This window comes from Ranitomeya imitator, chromosome 7 (genome assembly GCF_032444005.1).
Source record: "Ranitomeya imitator isolate aRanImi1 chromosome 7, aRanImi1.pri, whole genome shotgun sequence".
Taxonomy (NCBI): domain Eukaryota; kingdom Metazoa; phylum Chordata; class Amphibia; order Anura; family Dendrobatidae; genus Ranitomeya; species Ranitomeya imitator.
In genome coordinates, this window is record NC_091288.1 from 207663331 (window position 1) to 207682273 (window position 18943).

General features: G+C 45.2%; 1 protein-coding gene and 1 non-coding gene across 2 annotated transcripts; both read right to left on the reverse strand.

Moving 5' to 3' along the window:
• Nucleotides 1–6342: 6342 nt before the first annotated feature.
• Nucleotides 6343–12051, reverse strand: RNF151 (ring finger protein 151). The gene is made up of 4 exons (XM_069735508.1): nt 12004–12051; nt 11664–11809; nt 8254–8350; nt 6343–7483 (listed from the first exon to the last, which is right to left on the reverse strand). Exons 1-4 carry the CDS (start codon nt 12004–12006, stop codon nt 7109–7111), a joined length of 621 nt encoding a protein of 206 aa, XP_069591609.1. The 5' UTR covers nt 12007–12051; the 3' UTR covers nt 6343–7108.
• A 5983-nt stretch (nt 12052–18034) lies between these two features.
• On the reverse strand, nt 18035–18161 carry LOC138646267 (small nucleolar RNA ACA64). The gene has a single exon (XR_011314840.1). It is a non-coding gene; the product is annotated as a small nucleolar RNA ACA64 (small nucleolar RNA).
• Nucleotides 18162–18943: the final 782 nt, after the last annotated feature.

Consider the following 18943-nt stretch of genomic DNA (forward strand, 5'->3'; position numbering starts at 1 on the left):
AAAAGTGAACCTGGAAATTATCGGCCAGTAAGTCTAACCTGTATTGTTGGTAAAATATTTGAAGGGTTTCTGAGGGATGTTATTCTGGATTATCTCAATGAGAATAACTGTTTAACTCCATATCAGCATGGGTTTATGAGAAATCGCTCCTGTCAAACCAATCTAATCAGTTTTTATGAAGAGGTAAGCTATAGACTGGACCACGGTGAGTCATTGGACGTGGTATATCTCGATTTTTCCAAAGCGTTTGATACCGTGCCGCACAAGAGGTTGGTACACAAAATGAGAATGCTTGGTCTGGGGGAAAATGTGTGTAAATGGGTTAGTAACTGGCTTAGTGATAGAAAGCAGAGGGTGGTTATAAATGGTATAGTCTCTAACTGGGTCGCTGTGGCCAGTGGGGTACCGCAGGGGTCAGTATTGGGACCTGTTCTCTTCAACATATTCATTAATGATCTGGTAGAAGGTTTACACAGTAAAATATCGATATTTGCAGATGATACAAAACTATGTAAAGCAGTTAATACAAGAGAAGATAGTATTCTGCTACAGATGGATCTGGATAGGTTGGAAACTTGGGCTGAAAGGTGGCAGATGAGGTTTAACAATGATAAATGTAAGGTTATACACATGGGAAGAAGGAATCAATATCACCATTACACACTGAATGGGAAACCACTGGGTAAATCTGACAGGGAGAAGGACTTGGGGATCCTAGTTAATGATAAACTTACCTGGAGCAGCCAGTGCCAGGCAGCAGCTGCCAAGGCAAACAGGATCATGGGGTGCATTAAAAGAGGTCTGGATACACATGATGAGAGCATTATACTGCCTCTGTACAAATCCCTAGTTAGACCGCACATGGAGTACTGTGTCCAGTTTTGGGCACCGGTGCTCAGGAAGGATATAATGGAACTAGAGAGAGTACAAAGGAGGGCAACAAAATTAATAAAGGGGATGGGAGAACTACAATACCCAGATAGATTAGCGAAATTAGGATTATTTAGTCTAGAAAAAAGACGACTGAGGGGCGATCTAATAACCATGTATAAGTATATAAGGGGACAATACAAATATCTCGCTGAGGATCTGTTTATACCAAGGAAGGTGACGGGCACAAGGGGGCATTCTTTGCGTCTGGAGGAGAGAAGGTTTTTCCACCAACATAGAAGAGGATTCTTTACTGTTAGGGCAGTGAGAATCTGGAATTGCTTGCCTGAGGAGGTGGTGATGGCGAACTCAGTCGAGGGGTTCAAGAGAGGCCTGGATGTCTTCCTGGAGCAGAACAATATTGTATCATACAATTAGGTTCTGTAGAAGGACGTAGATCTGGGGATTTATTATGATGGAATATAGGCTGAACTGGATGGACAAATGTCTTTTTTCAGCCTCACTAACTATGTTACTATGTTACTATGTAATACAGCAAAAAAAAAAAAAAGGCCTGGGTTTTATAATCAGGCAGGTGGCCTTGAGAGTTGCTGAGCAAAGCTACCGCTTCAATATCTGGCTGGTCAAACAGGTCACAAACTCACAGATCATAAAGTAATGGCACATCCTAGCAATATGGTATCACTTATAGCTCAGACTGTCTGACAATGGAGCCACCACTTCTCCCGCTCTCTAATTTATTATTATAAAATACACATATTTGCTCTTGCTGCGTTAAAGTCCAATCCATTAAAATAGAAAATTAATATGTGGTAAGAAGAGAACGCCGGCACCATTAATAAACTCATGTATCATAATTGGACATCCGCACAAACCTTTGCAACTTGCTTGGGATTTCCAGGTGCTTCACCTCATAAGATATGGATAAAATATCCAAGCAAAAAATTGGTGGCCCTCACAATCCCATAAAAATTCTTCTTTAATTTCTATGAACCTTAATACATGGATTCAGGATAATGCAGGTACAAAGATGGACGACAACTGTTTTGCGTGCAATGGAGCTTCAACAGACTAATTGAAGCGTTATTTTGCTCGAAACGGCTGTCGCCCACCTCTTAACCTGCATTATCCTGAATCCATGTTTTAAGGTTCATTGAAAAAAAAAGAAGAATTTTTATGGGATTGTGAGCGCTGCCAATTTTTTCTTTGCTTTAATTAAGTTTATAAAAGATCCAATGGATATATGGCGTATTGAGGGGAAAAAAAAACATGCTAGAATTACAATTTTTTGGATACCGCAATCTAATATATAAAGCTGAATGTGTGTGTATGTATGTGTGTATGTCCGGGTTTGGCATCTGCACCGTCGCAGCTACAGCCACAAAATTTTTCACAGTCACACGTATGGTCCCCGAGAGCGTTATAGGCTATGTTGTGAGGCAAAATTTTAACCCCGTGCGTTCCAATTCACCAAACAATTTTGCCCCTATCTACATAATGGGGGAAAAGTGAAAGGAAAAGTGTTGGGAGGCAAATTGACAGCCGGAAGGAGATGACATAGGTATATACTATTTACAGGGGAGATGACATACAGGTATATACTATATACAGGAGATGACATACAGGTGTATACTATATATAAGGGAGATGACAAACATGTATATACTGAGAGGAAAATGAGAAGTGTGAGGTGAAAATGAGAGGTGTGAGTGCAAAATGAGAGGAGTGAGGGAAAATAGTGGGGTGATCGGAAAATGACAGATGTGAGGTCGAAATGACAAGTGTTAGGGGGGAATGAGAGGAGTGAGGGGGAAAATAAGAGGAGTGAGGGGAAAAATGAGAGGTGTAAGGGAGAAAATGAGAGGTGTGAGAGGGAAAATGAGAGGCGTGATGGGAAAATAAGAGAAGTGAGGTGCTATAACTAACCACAGATATTTACTATGCCCAGGCAACGCCGGGCTCTTCAGCTAGTAGTGCAATAAAAGGCAATCAAAACATGGTATCTACCCAAAAATGTATCAGTAAAAATGTCAGCTCAGGGCGCAAAAAATGAGCACTCACTCAGCCCCAGATCCTGAACATTGAAACATCACAGGGCTCGGAAAACGGCGGCACAAGCAAAAAATGTTATTTTTTTTTTACAAATTTCTGAATATTTCTTCACTGCGTAAAAAACAAAATCACAACATATAGATATTTTCCAGATCAGTAACGATTGTGCAATTTCAACGCACTTAGAAAATTTTTTCCCTTACTTTCCAGTGCATCACATGATAAAGTGAAAATTACAACTTGACCTGTAAAATAAATCAACAAGCCCAAGCCATCATATGGCTATGTGGACAGCAAAATAAAAAAAAAGCTATGGCTCTAGGAAGAAAGTGAGGAAAAAACCGAACATGAAAAAACAGAAATTGGCCGCGGCGTGAATTGGTTAAAGGCTGTAGAAGGGAAAATATTTAATAGTTGCACACATCCAGGGGGACCTTTGTGAGCCTGAAAAGTTCCCTATGCCACATAAGAACACACCGCTATTTAACATGGTAGCTGGGGGCCTATGGCGGTCCCAAATTTACCTTCACTGTCCCAATATTTTTAGAAACAGACCCAATAAATTTGGGTATGTCCTGGTCTGAAACTGTACAGGTTTTGTTCGATTCATGACCAATAGTTATTCCCACCTTCCTTTGGCCAGTCACCATTTTACCAAGGCAAATATGAAGGCCTTGGTAGGAGATAGACAGCCCTATACCTTATAGTTTTTTAAAAATATATATATATATGTATACAAAAAAAAATACTAATGCATAAAGCAAATAGAAAACTGTATTTATTAAGAAAACGGTTCATTAATATAAATGTTCAAAATTCCGGCATTTATCACAATTTTCCTCTCATTGTAAAAAGATTTGTATGATTTAAATAAAGTTTATTGAAGTTCTGCCATTTTCAAATCTATGAATCCCTCTGCTGCCCATAGCAACCAATCACAGCAGAGCTTTCATTTTGTATTCTGCTTTTCAGAAATGAAAACTGCCCTGTGATTGGTAACTGCAAGAGGACAACAACTATACTGACCCAGTCCGTGCCGCTGAGGGGCTTTTTACAAGCTTTTATTTTTGAGCTGTGGCAAAATGAACACATAAAAGTACATTAGATAATGGCAGAACTATTCATTACACAGCATATACGTTATATTAACAGAAAGTTAAAAAAAACCTGGGGAGTTCCAAGACAAAAGTCCATTATCAGATTAAATAAATTATATATAATTATATTCCGCCCCTGCATCGGTTACAGGGGTATTCCCATCTCAATGATCCTATTCCAATATGGAGTAAGTGTAAGGCCGGGATCACACATGTGAGAAACACGTCCGAGTCTCGCATGTGAAATCCAAGCTCTGGCACCGGCACTTGGGAGCGGAGCGTGCGGCTCCATGTGTTGCTATGCGGCCGCCCGCTCCGCTCCACAGTGCCGGCACCAGAACTTGGATTTCACATGCGAGACTCGGACGTGTTTCTCACATGTGTGATCCCGGCCTAATAATAATAATAGCAATACCTTCAATTAGAAATGTAGTATAGTTGTTCTGATTAGCTGTGTCACCCCATGTGCAAGGCATTGCGGTAGGTTAGATATCCATGGTTACTACCACTGATAACTAAGGCCGGAGCCACGCTTACCGTATAAAAAAATCGGTCCGATTTTGACAGCTGAAAATCGCACAAATGATCCCGAACAGTGATCCGTATATTATCCGTATGCAATGCGATTTTACCATGAGCTTTTACATACAGCAGGTCTCTCTATGTAAAAGCTCATGCTAAAATCGCATTGCATACGGATGTCACACTGATGGTCCGTGTGCGGTACGTGTTTTACACGGACCCATTGACTTTAATGGGTCCGTGTAATCCGTGCGCTCCCACGAACACTGACATGTCTCCGTGATTTGCACACGGAGACACGGTCCGTGAAAACACGCTGACATGTGCAGAGACACATTGATTTCAATGTGTCTACGTGAGTCAGTGTCTCCGGTACGTGAGGAAACTGTCACCACACGTACCGGAGCCACTGACGTGTGAAACCGGCCTTATGGTCTAGTGAGACTCCGGCCTAATTGTCACTACATGGGTGGTCGTAATCATGGGTACCTTAGCTGCTGCAATGCCCTGCACATGGGGAAAGTGACATAACTAATCAGAAGAACTATACTACATCTCTAATTTGAGGTATTTGCTTTGAAAAATTATTATTATTATTACTATTATTACCCATTACATATTGGGATAGGATCTTGGAGATGGAAATATCTCTTAAGGCTGTTTTAACATGTTGCTGCCACAAGGTTAGCAAAATGTTCATTTTTTTAATGCCGATTTTCCAATATCATGGCATAAAAAAGTTTTAATTGCGATGCAATCGCCGCAAGAAGCGCAATGCACCAGCGCAGTCTTTGTTTCTTTATCTAGGGCCATGGAGGGGGTCCTATTACTTAAAGGGACACTGTCACCTGAATTTGGAGGGAACAATCTTCAGCCATGGAGGCGGGGTTTTTGATTCACCCTTTCCTTACCCGCTGGTTGCATGCTGGCTGCAATATTGGATTGAAGTTCATTCTCTGTCCTCCATAGTACACGCCTGCACTGTGCAAGATTGCTTTGTGCAGGCGTGTACTACGGAGGACAGAGAATGAACTTCAATCCAATATTGCAGCCAGCATGCAGCCAGCGGGTAAGGAAAGGGTGAATCAAAAACCCCCAAACCCCGCCTCCATGGCTGAAGATTGTTCCCTCCAAATTCAGGTGACAGTGTCCCTTTAAGCTATGCTCACACAGCTATTTTTGTAGGCATAAAAAGCCAATTTGTTCAAGCAAAATCATTTTTTTTATAACCCAAAGTGGTATTGAAATTAATTTTTTTTCTCGCATACTGACAGCAAAATCTGTACCATATTCCATGTGGAATCTTCCTCAAATAAGTGACGTAACTTTTAAAAAAATTTTTTTTACAGTTTTTCCCCTTGGACTATTTTTCAAAATCTTATTGGGAATTAAAAAAACAACATTCTTATGAGCAGCAGCTTGAATTTTCCAATGAAATTAATAGGAAGAGTAATATTGTATTTATGCAGTTTAGGAGGAGAATTCTGGAACAGATTTACAGTAAAAATCCTGCTTATACAGAACTGCATGTACAAATCTTCAAAATCAACTTCAAATACTGTACTGTTCCGATTACTTCAACGGAAATCAGCTTTGCTTTTCATAAGGAGAGTTTGAGCTTTTTTTGTAATAAGGTCTTGAAAAACGTCGTCCTCTCGGAATCTAACAAGTCAAAAGGCTGCAAAGCAGTGTGGAAAACGGTAGATTCTTTTGAAGACAGAAAAAAAAAATCTGATTAGTTTTTCAAGAGGAAACCACTTCAGGAGACTTTTTTTGGAGGTTTTTTTTCTTCCGGGAGGCATTTTGAATTTTTTTTTCTCCATACTGCGTTTTGCAGCTTCCTGACCCCATGTCAAGTTCGGAGAGGATTCTTTGAGGATGTGTAGCTTTTATTTCCCCACAGGGCATTTTTCAAAACCTTATTGATAAGAAAAATGTATTTTTCACTGAAATAAACAGGGAGATTATTCAAAGCGTATGAAATAAATGAAAAAATAAAAATCAAACAGTATTTTGGATTAGATCCGCTTTTAAATCCTAGCCAAGTGCTTTAATAACCTCTTCAAAGCCATTTCAAGAGAACCCCCCTGCAAAAAAAAAAAAATAATAAAAAAAACTTCTTGAAAACCTTGTCAGATTTTTTTTGTCTCCCAAGAACCTTAGTGTGAACTTGGCCTTGTACTGCACTGTTGCTACAGCAAGGGTCCCTATAACCCCAGGGACAGCGATAGGGAGTGGTACATTGAGGTCTCAGTATGGATGCCACAGCTACAATAGTCGTACGGGAGCATTCACGGCCAAGTAAGTAGCTGCTGTGCAATCGAAGGATCCCAGTGGTTGGACCCCCAGAAATCTAAGATTTTATAATTTCCTATGTGATAATGGAATTATGGGGGTGGAACGTAAATAATCCAAACAATAGAAAATAGAGGGTCCCTATGTCAAGCACAGCTCTGCGGTGGGCAGGCCCAGTATATGAGTTCTGTGCGGAGCGCTCCTTTGTGGAGCTGTCGGCATGATAGGACATGGCAGTGCTTGTGATCCGGTTACTCCGCTTCCTCGGTGCCTTCCAGGACCTCACTAAGCAGCTGGATCTGTCGGCTCATCTGTGAGGAGAGACTCTCCATCCTCCGCGCCTTCTGGCGCAGCTTGTGCAGCTGTTTGTTGTAGGTCTCTTTGAGTTCCATGTAGCAGTTGTGCTGGTCTCGGTTTGCGGGGGTCAGCAGCGCTCCGCACCCCATGTGACACATCTCGCTCCAATACTCGCAGCTTTGGCTGTGGTCACCTATGTCTTTCCTCATCACCTGGGCAGGACATCCATCATTAGTGCAGACCACCAGTCCGAAAGCGCACGACTCTGCGTGTTCCTCGCTCCTCAGCAGAGGGAAGAGGGCTGGGCAGCCATTCTGCTCGTTAGGACACTGATAATTAAGACAGATACATTGTTATAGACCTTAAAGTGGATTTATCACTGGGAACAAAATATGTATTTTATTACTTGTTGTAAATGCCGCTGTTCCCCTGAATCCAGCAGTGTATTTCTTGTCTTCCTGCACCTCTCCATTCCTGAGATAAAACCCTTTCTTCCCTGTATAAATCTAGTCTTTTAGCCAACTGGGTGTGACCCTTGGAAAGACACCCACAGAGAAGAGTTGGGATCATACAGGGAAGAAGCTGCTACATCGCAACAGAGAGGTAGATGAACAAAAGAAAAACAACGGATTCAGGAGAATGGCGGCATTTACACCAAATTAAATTTTTTTTTCCATATTTGTGGTAAGTGACAGATCTACTTTAAGGGTTTAAAGGGGTTGCACAAAATGAAAGAACAAAACATGGCCGCTTTTCTTCTGTCAAGACTGCTCTGCACCTGTTTGCAGTCTCTGAAAGCTCTCTGCAATGGAGCCGCAAAACCAGACAATCCGTGGAAGGGGTGACGCGGTTTCTGGAAGAAAGCAGACGTGCTTTGGGTTTCATTTCACCGCCATTTTGAAGAACTTTCCTATCAGTAACTGCAATTATCCTTGGTTAGATCCAATCAGACATTCCAACCTGCTGGCACCGGGGCACAGGGCCATTAAAGGTCATTTCAGACATTTTGTGACAGATTAAGTATTTCATTTACACTCTTTTCTAGATCATCACTCTCATTAGATCATGAAGAAGTCTATGGCCGCCTTATCTCCTTTACCTTGACTTGCAGACTGTTGATTTTCTTCTTCAGCTTATGCATCTGTACATAGAGTTTACCCCTCACTTCAGTTCTACAGCATGGGCAGGTCTGCTGTCTGGGAAAAGCAAGTGCAATCAAACAACGGAAATGACCACAATTTACGGTCTGAGAACCATTAAACTGCTTTTTATGGAGCTGATTTTCAAATTTCCATCATAGGAAGTTAACTAAGCTGGTATTTTTCACGTATTTAAACCAGTAGTAATATCCTATTATGTTTAGGGTAGAGTACACGCTATTTAAAATGACGTTTCTAAAAATAAATAACATCCACCTGAAGACCCTCGCTCTGTAACAAAGGAAAAATAATAAACCAACAATATACATACCCTCCGTTGATCTGTAACGTCCCACAATGTAAATCCATCTGAAGGGGTTAAAATATTTTACAGGCAGGAGCTCTGCTATAATGCAGCTGTGCTCGTGCCTGTAAACCCCGGGGAATGAAGGTAATGTAGGTCAATGGCCTATAGTTACCTTCATTCTCGGTGATGCGTCCTCTGCTGGATGTCCTCATATGACCTCGAGCCTGGGAACTTTCCTGGAAAGCTCCCAGGCTCGAGTTCATATGAGGACATCCAGCAGAGGGCGCCTCACCGCGAATGAAGGTAACTACAGGTCATTGACCTACATTACCTTCATTCCCCGGGGTTTACAGGCACGAGCACAGCTGCATTATAGCAGAGCTCCTGCCTGTAAAATATTTTAACCCCTTCAGATGGATTTACATCGTGGGACGTTACAGATCAACGGAAGGTATGTATATTGTTGGTTTATTTTTTTTTTGTTACAGAGCGAGGGTGTTCAGGTGGATTGAGAGAGCAATAAAATATTAAAACAACCTGTGTGTTTATTTCATTAAAATACTTTTTAATAATGTTTTTTTAACCCTTTCATACAATTGGATTAATAATTGATAGGTGTCATAATTGACACCTCTCCATTATTAATCTGGCTTAATGTCACCTTACAATAGCAAGGTGACATTAACCCTTCATTACCCCATATCCCACCACTACACAGGAATGGGAAGAGTGGCCAAGTGCCAGAATAGGCGCATCTTCCAGATGTGCCTTTTCTGGGGTGGCTGGGGGCAGGTGTTTTTAGCCAGGGGGGGGCCAATAACCGTGGACCCTCTCCAGGCTATTAATATCTGCCCTCAGTCACTGGCTTTACTACTCTGGCGGAGAAAATTGTGCGGAAGCCCACACCAATTTTCTCCGCCATTTAACCCTTAAATTTATTAGCTAGAGCGCCCAAATTTTGCACATACACACTGCTAACATTAGTAGTGTGGAATATGCAAAAAATGGGGATATGAGATGGTTTACTGTATGTAAACCATGTCTCATCATGTCGGGTTTAGGAAGGAGATCGCAAAAGCCGGCAACTGAATTACCGGCTTTAAAGCTATCTCGCGCTGGATGAAATATTAATATATATACATATGTGTCTCACTGACATAATATATATTATATATATAGATAGTACATACAGTGGGGCAAAAAAGTATTTAGTCAGTCAGCAATAGTGCAAGTTCCACCACTTAAAAAGATGAGAGGCGTCTGTAATTTACATCATAGGTAGACCTCAACTATGGGAGACAAACTGAGAAAAAAAATCCAGAAAATCACATTGTCTGTTTTTTTAACATTTTATTTGCATATTATGGTGGAAAATAAGTATTTGGTCAGAAACAAAATTTCATCTCAATACTTTGTAATATATCCTTTGTTGGCAATGACAGAGGTCAAACGTTTTCTGTAAGTCTTCACAAGGTTGCCACACACTGTTGTTGGTATGTTGGCCCATTCCTCCATGCAGATCTCCTCTAGAGCAGTGATGTTTTTGGCTTTTCGCTTGGCAACACGGACTTTCAACTCCCTCCAAAGGTTTTCTATAGGGTTGAGATCTGGAGACTGGCTAGGCCACTCCAGGACCTTGAAATGCTTCTTACGAAGCCACTCCTTCGTTGCCCTGGCGGTGTGCTTTGGATCATTGTCATGTTGAAAGACCCAGCCACGTTTCATCTTCAATGCCCTTGCTGATGGAAGGAGGTTTGCACTCAAAATCTCACGATACATGGCCCCATTCATTCTTTCATGTACCCGGATCAGTCGTCCTGGCCCCTTTGCAGAGAAACAGCCCCAAAGCATGATGTTTCCACCACCATGCTTTACAGTAGGTATGGTGTTTGATGGATGCAACTCAGTATTCTTTTTCCTCCAAACACGACAAGTTGTGTTTCTACCAAACAGTTCCAGTTTGGTTTCATCAGACCATACGACATTCTCCCAAAACTCCTCTGGATCATCCAAATGCTCTCTAGCAAACTTCAGACGGGCCCGGACATCTACTGGCTTAAGCAGTGGGACACGTCTGGCACTGCAGGATCTGAGTCCATGGTGGCGTAGTGTGTTACTTATGGTAGGCCTTGTTACATTGGTCCCAGCTCTCTGCAGTTCATTCACTAGGTCCCCCCGCGTGGTTCTGTGATTTTTGCTCCCCGTTCTTGTGATCATTCTGACCCCACGGGGTGGGATTTTGCGTGGAGCCCCAGATCGAGGGAGATTATCAGTGGTCTTGTATGTCTTCCATTTTCTAATTATTGCTCCCACTGTTGATTTCTTCACTCCAAGCTGGTTGGCTATTGCAGATTCAGTCTTCCCAGCCTGGTGCAGGACTACAATTTTGTTTCTGGTGTCCTTTGACAGCTCTTTGGTCTTCACCATAGTGGAGTTTGGAGTCAGACTGTTTGATGGTGTGCACAGGTGTCTTTTTATACTGATAACAAGTTTAAACAGGTGCCATTACTACAGGTAATGAGTGGAGGAAAGAGGAGACTCTTAAAGAAGAAGTTACAGGTCTGTGAGAGCCAGAAATCTTGATTGTTTGTTTCTGACCAAATACTTATTTTCCACCATAATATGCAAAAAAATGATAAAAAAACAGACAATGTGATTTTCTGGATTTTTTTTTCTCAGTTTGTCTCCCATAGTTGAGGTCTACCTATGATGTAAATTACAGACGCCTCTCATCTTTTTAAGTGGTGGAACTTGCACTATTGCTGACTGACTAAATACTTTTTTGCCCCACTGTATGTTTTTATGTTTTTGGGAGCACATGGATCCATTGTATGTCCGTATGTCGGTTTTGCAAGCCTGCGAGAAAATCTCGCAGTACGGATGCCATACGGATTACATACGGATGCCATGCGCAAAATACGCTGACACACCCTGCCTACGGAGGAGATACGGACCACTATTTTGGGGACTTTTCTGCGTATTACGGCCATAAATTACAGACCGTATTTTTATACGCCGAGCGTGACGCCGGCCTTATTACTACATTTTCCCTGATTTTCTCACCTTTTTAGCCATTGTAAAATGCATTTTCTGCAGAAGATGTGCCCGCAGGAGATCATGACCGGGCACCTGAGCACACCATGGCAGATGGAGCACAGCAGGTCGTCATCTGGATGTTCTGTAAATATATCTAGATCGTATCCACCTCCCTGAAAACATGGAAGCACCAGAGGCATCAGGTCATTAATACAAGGTCAGCGGGACGGGGAAGCCATGGACCACATCACAGCCACCCTGCGTCCTGGCTCACGGGGACCTTACAGCTATGATGTTGCCCCCGTAAAAGCCCAAGTACCCACTGGAGACCTTAAATGTCCCCGGCACACGTCACTCCAGTACATACCATAGTGTATATGTACGCTCCACTGCCCCAGGGAATCTGTCACATTACACTTACCACGGCCGGTCCCAGGGCAGCCATCCACCACTAGGCTCTTTCTAGATCCAGGTCATTCATCACCCTGATCATGTGCGGCCGGCTGACCCCCGTCACATATTTCCACGTCAGCATTTATTCTGGGCACGGCCCACTATTGGCTCTGCAGATCAATGGGTAACTAGATTCCTAGCTGTGTATTGTCATCAGCCTGAAGAATACTGCACAATGCAGGACAGGAGGCTACGTGCGGAAAATGTCAGGAGGCAAAAACTTCTGTAGATAAAGTACAACTTTATTGAAAATTAAGCAACACAACAAGTAGCAAAACCTACTGTAAAAATTCAATCATATGCTAAGGACCTGCAAAAGGGAGGAATGGCAACTATATTTTAGGTCCTTTCAAGCACGAGAAGGCACAGTTATCGGACTCTGGGCATGGCTCTTATATTAGTTCCCCTCGTGATCCTTAGAGGCCAGTATGTGCTCTCCGGCACGACCCATTGTGCGGGCAGCTGCCTGTATGACGTCCATGTACCATCTGCCAGCCATTACCCTACCTGGCAGGCATCGGTCACAACAGCTAGTGTGGCACGGAGCGGTGACAAAAACCCTTTAAGCCCCAGGATACTGTGATTTTGGCCATGACCGGTTTGCCGCTGTGCCATTAACGTGGACAACTTTAACTCCTAGTTTTTGGGACTTAGGAGCCAAATTATAGTATTTGGTCTCTACACTAAAGCAAGTTTTATACAGAATTTCGGAGGGGACCGGTTTGCCATTTTGTGGATTTTCTGAACCGGTGATCACGATCTCACACTTTGGTCTTGGTCATTTGTCTCGCTCCCATCACACTTAAGATCGGTCCCTTACTGTCCTAACATTGAAATTGCAACACAAAGAAGTAAAAGTTGTGGAATGATGGAATTCACAAACAAGTTAATGATCTGGAAATGGTGAGAAACGGAAAAAAACATCAGGATTTATTCAGTGTGAAGTTTGAGCGCCATGTGCAGAAATCTCAGCACTGAGGTTGTTAATGGTCGTCTGAGGAAGGTTCTGCCACACTGAAAGTACTTGGGCAAATCATCAAGATCCTCTGCTGGCAGCACTATGTTATCACCGGTGAATGACTCCCCGATGGGAGACAAGTCTGGAGACGCTGCAGCCATGGGAGCAGATTTAGGCCGCGCAGGCTGCTCACTGTAGCACGAGCAACAAGAGGCCCGACGTGGAGTTTAAAGGGAACTTGTCACCCTCCCCCCCCCAGGCGTTTGAAACTAAAAGCCACCTTGTGCAGCACTAATGCTGCATTCTGTCAAGGTGGCTCTTTTAGTTCTTGTCCCTGGCAATGCTGAAATAATCGTTTAGATAATTTGTCCCTCATACCTCAAAATTGTCAGGGGGGCAGGGCTTTCCTCCCTTACACAGACGCCACAGCCATCAGTTACTTCATTTATTCTGGACACCGCCTCCTCAGCGTTGTTATTTACCCGGCGCCTGCGCTAAAATCTTTGTCCTTGGGCATGCGCAGTTAGCGCTGCCCGTCCAATGACATCACATGAAGTCTTCCTTCTTGCGCCTGTGTGGACGCGTGGCCTGAGATCCCGCCCCGCCGTCTCTTCTGATTTATTCACACTGTGGGGCTGGGAATCTTGAGGGAGAGCTGCAGATAAGTAGTGTGCATGCCCAAGATTCCCAGCCCAGCAGTGTAAATACATCAGAAGAGACTGGGGCTGTATCTCAGGCCACGCGTCCACGCAGGCGCAATAATAAAGACATCATGTGATATCAGTGGACGGGCAGTGCTAACTGCACATTCCCAAGGAAACAAAATTACAGCGCAGGCGCCAGGAAAATGCCATAACGCTGAGGAGACGCCAGGGAGAAATGAGGAAATAACCAGCGGCTGTGGTGCGTCCGTGTAAGGGGGAAAGCCCTGCCCCCCCCCCCCCCCCCCCCATTTCAAGGTATGAGGGACAAATCATCTGAACTATTATTTCAGCGTTGGCAGGGACGAGAACTAAAAGTCACCATGACAGAATGCAGCATTAGTGCAGCACAAGGTGGCTATTACAAACGCCTGGGGGGGGGGGGGGGGGTTGGTGACAGGTTCCCTTTAAAACCAGCTCCTGTGACAGAAATGGCCGCACTACTGGTTCTACCACCCCGAGGTTAGTGTACCTGGAATGGAGACTACGGGGTTCCAGCTACTGTACATTATTCCACCCAACGGCATAAACTCTGGACTGGGACCTCCGTTATTTTCATAGCATTGCCCACAAAGAGGGACACTAACTACTGCTAGTAACCCTACATATTAATGCTACTGAGCCAATAAGGACTGATCACAGAGCGAGCATATAAAAAAAAAACCTAAAGATTGCTAATAAATTAGTGATAGAAATAGAGCAGTAGCAAACACCGTATTGTTCAGACGGTAAGGCTTGGTTCCCATTGCGTTAATGGGAAAGCGTTAACGGACAGCGTTGTACGGCGAAATTAACGCCGTGCAACGCGTCCGTTAGCGCGCCCATTCACGGCAATGGGAGCGCGCAGCACTAGCGCGTGCCATGTTCGGCACGCGCTAGCGACGCGCCGGTGTTTCCTGGCGCGCCGCGGACGCTGCTTGCAGCGTCCGAGGCGTGCCCGTGGTCCGTTCCCCGCTCTCGCAGATCGGGGATCTGTGAGAGCGGGGACGTTACCGCGACCCGGCCCCATTAAAAACATTGCGTTAGCACAACCCGCTAGCGCTAAACGGGTTGCACTAACGCAATATGAACCTAGCCTAAGATGCACCACAAGTTCTCAGGAGAAAAAAACTGAACGGGGCAAGTGGGGTGTTGTTTTAGGCCATGTTCACACGACGAGTTTTTTCAGCAAATTTTCAGCTGTGTTTCACAGTACCAGTAAAGTCTGAGATTTCAGAAATCTGATGCATACACCTTTTTTACCCCGTTTTGTCAGAGCTGCATTTTTGCAAAATTCAGCATGTCACTATTCAGGTTTTGCTGCGTTTATGGTGTCAGAACCTGATGAAGTAGAATGCGATTAGTTTATGCACTAAACTTTATCAGCATGCACGAGAAACTTACCCCGGAAAAGCAACAATTATAACACAGCAAAACCTGCTTTTTGTAAGCAGCCTAAATTTTGCATAAAAACACAATGTGAGAACATAGCCTAAAGGTACCTTCACACATAACGATATTGTTAACGATATCGTTGCTTTTTGTGACGTAGCAACGATATCGTTAAGGAAATCGTTATGTGTGACAGCGACCAACGATCAGGCCCCTGCTGGGAGATCGTTGGTCGCTGAATAAAGTCCAGAACTTTGTTTCGTCGCTGGATCTCCCGTGGACATCGCTGGATCGGCGTGTGTGACACCAATCCAGCGATGTCTTCACTGGTAACCAGGGTAAACATCGGGTAACTAAGCGCAGGGCCGCGCTTAGTAACCCGATGTTTACCCTGGTTACCATCCTAAAAGTAAAAAAAACAAACAGTACATACTTACCTACAGCCGTCTGTCCTCCAGCGCTGTGCTCTGCACTCCTCCTGTACTGGCTGTGAGCGTCGGTCAGCCGGAAAGCAGCAGACGTCACCGCTCTGCTTTCCGGCCGCTGTGCTCACAGACAGTACAGGAGAGCAGAGCACAGCGCTGGAGGACAGACGGCATTAGGTAAGTATGTACTGTTTGTTTTTTTTTTACTTTTAGGATGGTAACCAGGGTAAACATCGGGTTACTAAGCGCGGCCCTGCGCTTAGTTACCCGATGTTTACCCTGGTTACCGGCATCGTTGGTCGCTGGAGAGCGGTCTGTGTGACAGCTCTCCAGCGACCCGGATCGTTGTCGGTATCGCTGCAGCGTCGCTTAATGTGAAGGGGCCATTACACTCCGAATTTAGCTTACCAGTGGAAAGGAAGGGGGGTGTGGACGACACTACAGGGTGATGGCGCGAGAGCCATCCCAGCCTGGAAAAAGGGGGTGTTCAGCAATGCAGAGATCTTACAATGCCGCTTCCTCAATTTCCATAACCCTACAACTTGTCCTTCTTGGTGATGCAATGTCAATGCTCTGACATGTATACAGTCAAAGGTTTTGGCACAGACTGTTGAGAACCAAACCAATGTGATGAACTTATTTTTTGTTAGAGCACAGATAAGTCTGCTGCCTCGCTCATACAGGACCATGGGCCTTACGGTAACTAATCAGTAGCAGGTAATGAAAACCACAGTTCACTGCCATTTATATACAGCAGTAAGTCCTAAAGCTCCTGTTATTCAGCCTTCGTTATAGGTGTACGTTTATGAATACCCCCCCCCCCCCAATAGGATGGCACAGTATATATATATCCCCTCCTTGTTCCATTCCCCCAATGCTTTGCTCCGCTGTGCAGCGTGTGGACTGACTCGGCACAGCAGGTACAAGCTAGTGACATTGTGCCTGCTGCACTGAGACCCGGACGCTCCGCTGAATGCTGCCGCATGAAGCCAACTGTTCCACCACTGAATTAATCTGAGCACTGAGGCCTCATGTCCCAGGTCTGTTTTATGGTATATTGAAATACAATTAAACCTTTATTGTCAAATTCATCAAGTTTCAGCAAAGACTGAATATGTACAGCGTTGCCCCTCATTTTTTAGGACTTCTGCGATTCGCTCGGGCATGCTGGATATCAGTTTCTGGGCCAATTCCTGAGTGACTGCAGCCCATTCTTCCCTAATCAGTGTTTGGAGCTTATCATGACTTAGGTCTTTTTGTTCGGCCACCTGCTTTTTGAGGATTGACCACAGGTTCTCAATGGGATTAAGATCTGGAGAATTTCCTGGCCATGAATCCAGAATTGCGATGTTTTGCTCACTGAGCCACTCAGTCACCAGTTTTGCCTTGTGACATGGTACACCATCATGCTGGAAGATGCATTGGTCCTCACCAAATTGTTCCTGGATGGTTGGGAGAAGCTGCTCTTTGAGGAGTGTTAGATAACATTCTTTATTCATGGCTCGGCTCCGAGGCAAGATGGTAAGCGAGCCCACCCCCTTGGATGAAAAGCAACCCCACACATGAATGGTCTCAGAATGATTTACTGTAGGCATGAAACCGGCCTCAGGGAAGCCCTCGCCACTTCTCTGAAGCGTCATTCTTCCAGATACCCCCAACAGTCTAAAAGACGCTTCATCAGAGAAAATCACTTTCCCCCAGTCCTCTGCAGTCCAATCCCTGTACTTCCTGCAGAATGCCAGCCTGTCCTCCATGTTTTTCGTGGAGAGAAGTGGCTTCTTTGCTGTTTTTTTCGTCACTAACCCAGCCTCTAAAAGCCTTCTCCTCACTGTGCGAGCAGAAGCACTGACCCCTGCCTGCTGCCATTCCACAGCAAGCTCTGCGCTGGTGTTAAACTGATCCTCTTGACGGATTTTCTTTAGGAGACTGTCCTGGGACTTGCTAGACTTTCTTGGGCGCCCTGAAGCCTTTTTCACAGCAATTGAACCGCGCTCTTTGAAGTTCTTGATGATTCGATAAATGGTTGATTTAGGGGCTAGCATACAAGCGGCAATGTCCTTCATTGACAATCCCTTTTGATGCAAAGCAATAATGTCTGCACGCGTTTCCTTAGAGGTAACCATGGCTAACAAATGACAATTTAAAGCTTCAGCTCCACATTACAGCAACCAGTCTGGTCTAAGAAATTACTCAGCATGAAAGCAATCTCAAGGGCCTTGTCCTAGTTAACACTTCCTCCAGAGTTAACAAGACCACCACTGGATTGATGTTAGCAGGTCTTTTTGTATATCCCACCCCCGAGACTCCATTGTCAACAGATGATCCGTGTTATTAACTTTATCCATGATGTTCGCACCTCTGACAGGTGATCGCTGCACATTCTTCTAGCTCAGCGTCCACAAGTCCGGCCCCAACGAGGACTAAAATAAAGAAAACAAAGGGTTAGTCAGGTGCAGTCATATGACACACTCCATGTATACACAGCCAGACAAATGTAGGAACACGGGTCTCATTACACGCATATAGATTATGGGTAATGAGCTAAATGCTCCAATTCCTGTAGGCACAGAGATCTTACTAAAGGCTACGAAGAGGCCAGAAGTAATTTTCAGTTTGTGCCAAAGTGACTAAACCAATATCCCCCAATACAAGTCATGCACAGGACCGCCAAGTGCACCGCCTACAGACATCATATACCAGCCTGTACCCAGACGCTGGGGGCCCAGCCTCCGCCACACGTACCCCCACCCCGGGGCCCAGCCTCCGCCACGCGAACCCCCACCCCGGGGCCCAGCCTCCGCCACGCGAACCCCCACCCCGGGGCCCAGCCTCCGCCACGCGGACCCCCACCCCGGGGCCCAGCCTCCGCCACGCGAACCCCCACCCCGGGGCCCAGCCTCCGCCACGCGGACCCCCACCCCGGGGCCCAGCCTCCGCCACGCGGACCCCCACCCCGGGGGCCAGCCTCCGCCACGCGAACCCCCACCCCGGGGCCCAGCCTCCGCCACGCGGACCCCCACCCCGGGGCCCAGCCTCCGCCACGCGGACCCCCACCCCGGGGCCCAGCCTCCGCCACGCGGACCCCCACTCCGGGGCTCAGCCTCCGCCACGCGAACCCCCACCCCGGGGCTCAGCCTCCGCCACACGAACCCCCACCCCAGTGCCCAGCCCCCGCCAGACGTACTACAAAACACTACACACTGGCAGACACAGAAAATCGCCTCTGTGCAATAAATGGGCCCTTTGCAGTACAGTAGCGCCTCAGAACACAATTCTATCCGCTTTGGCCCAAACTGCACAGATCAAATGTTCACCCCTGCCGTGTGTGTGTGACCAGTAAATGTAGGAACCCCTTAAAAATAGTTTAACTGCCCCACACACACTTCTAACACCCACCAT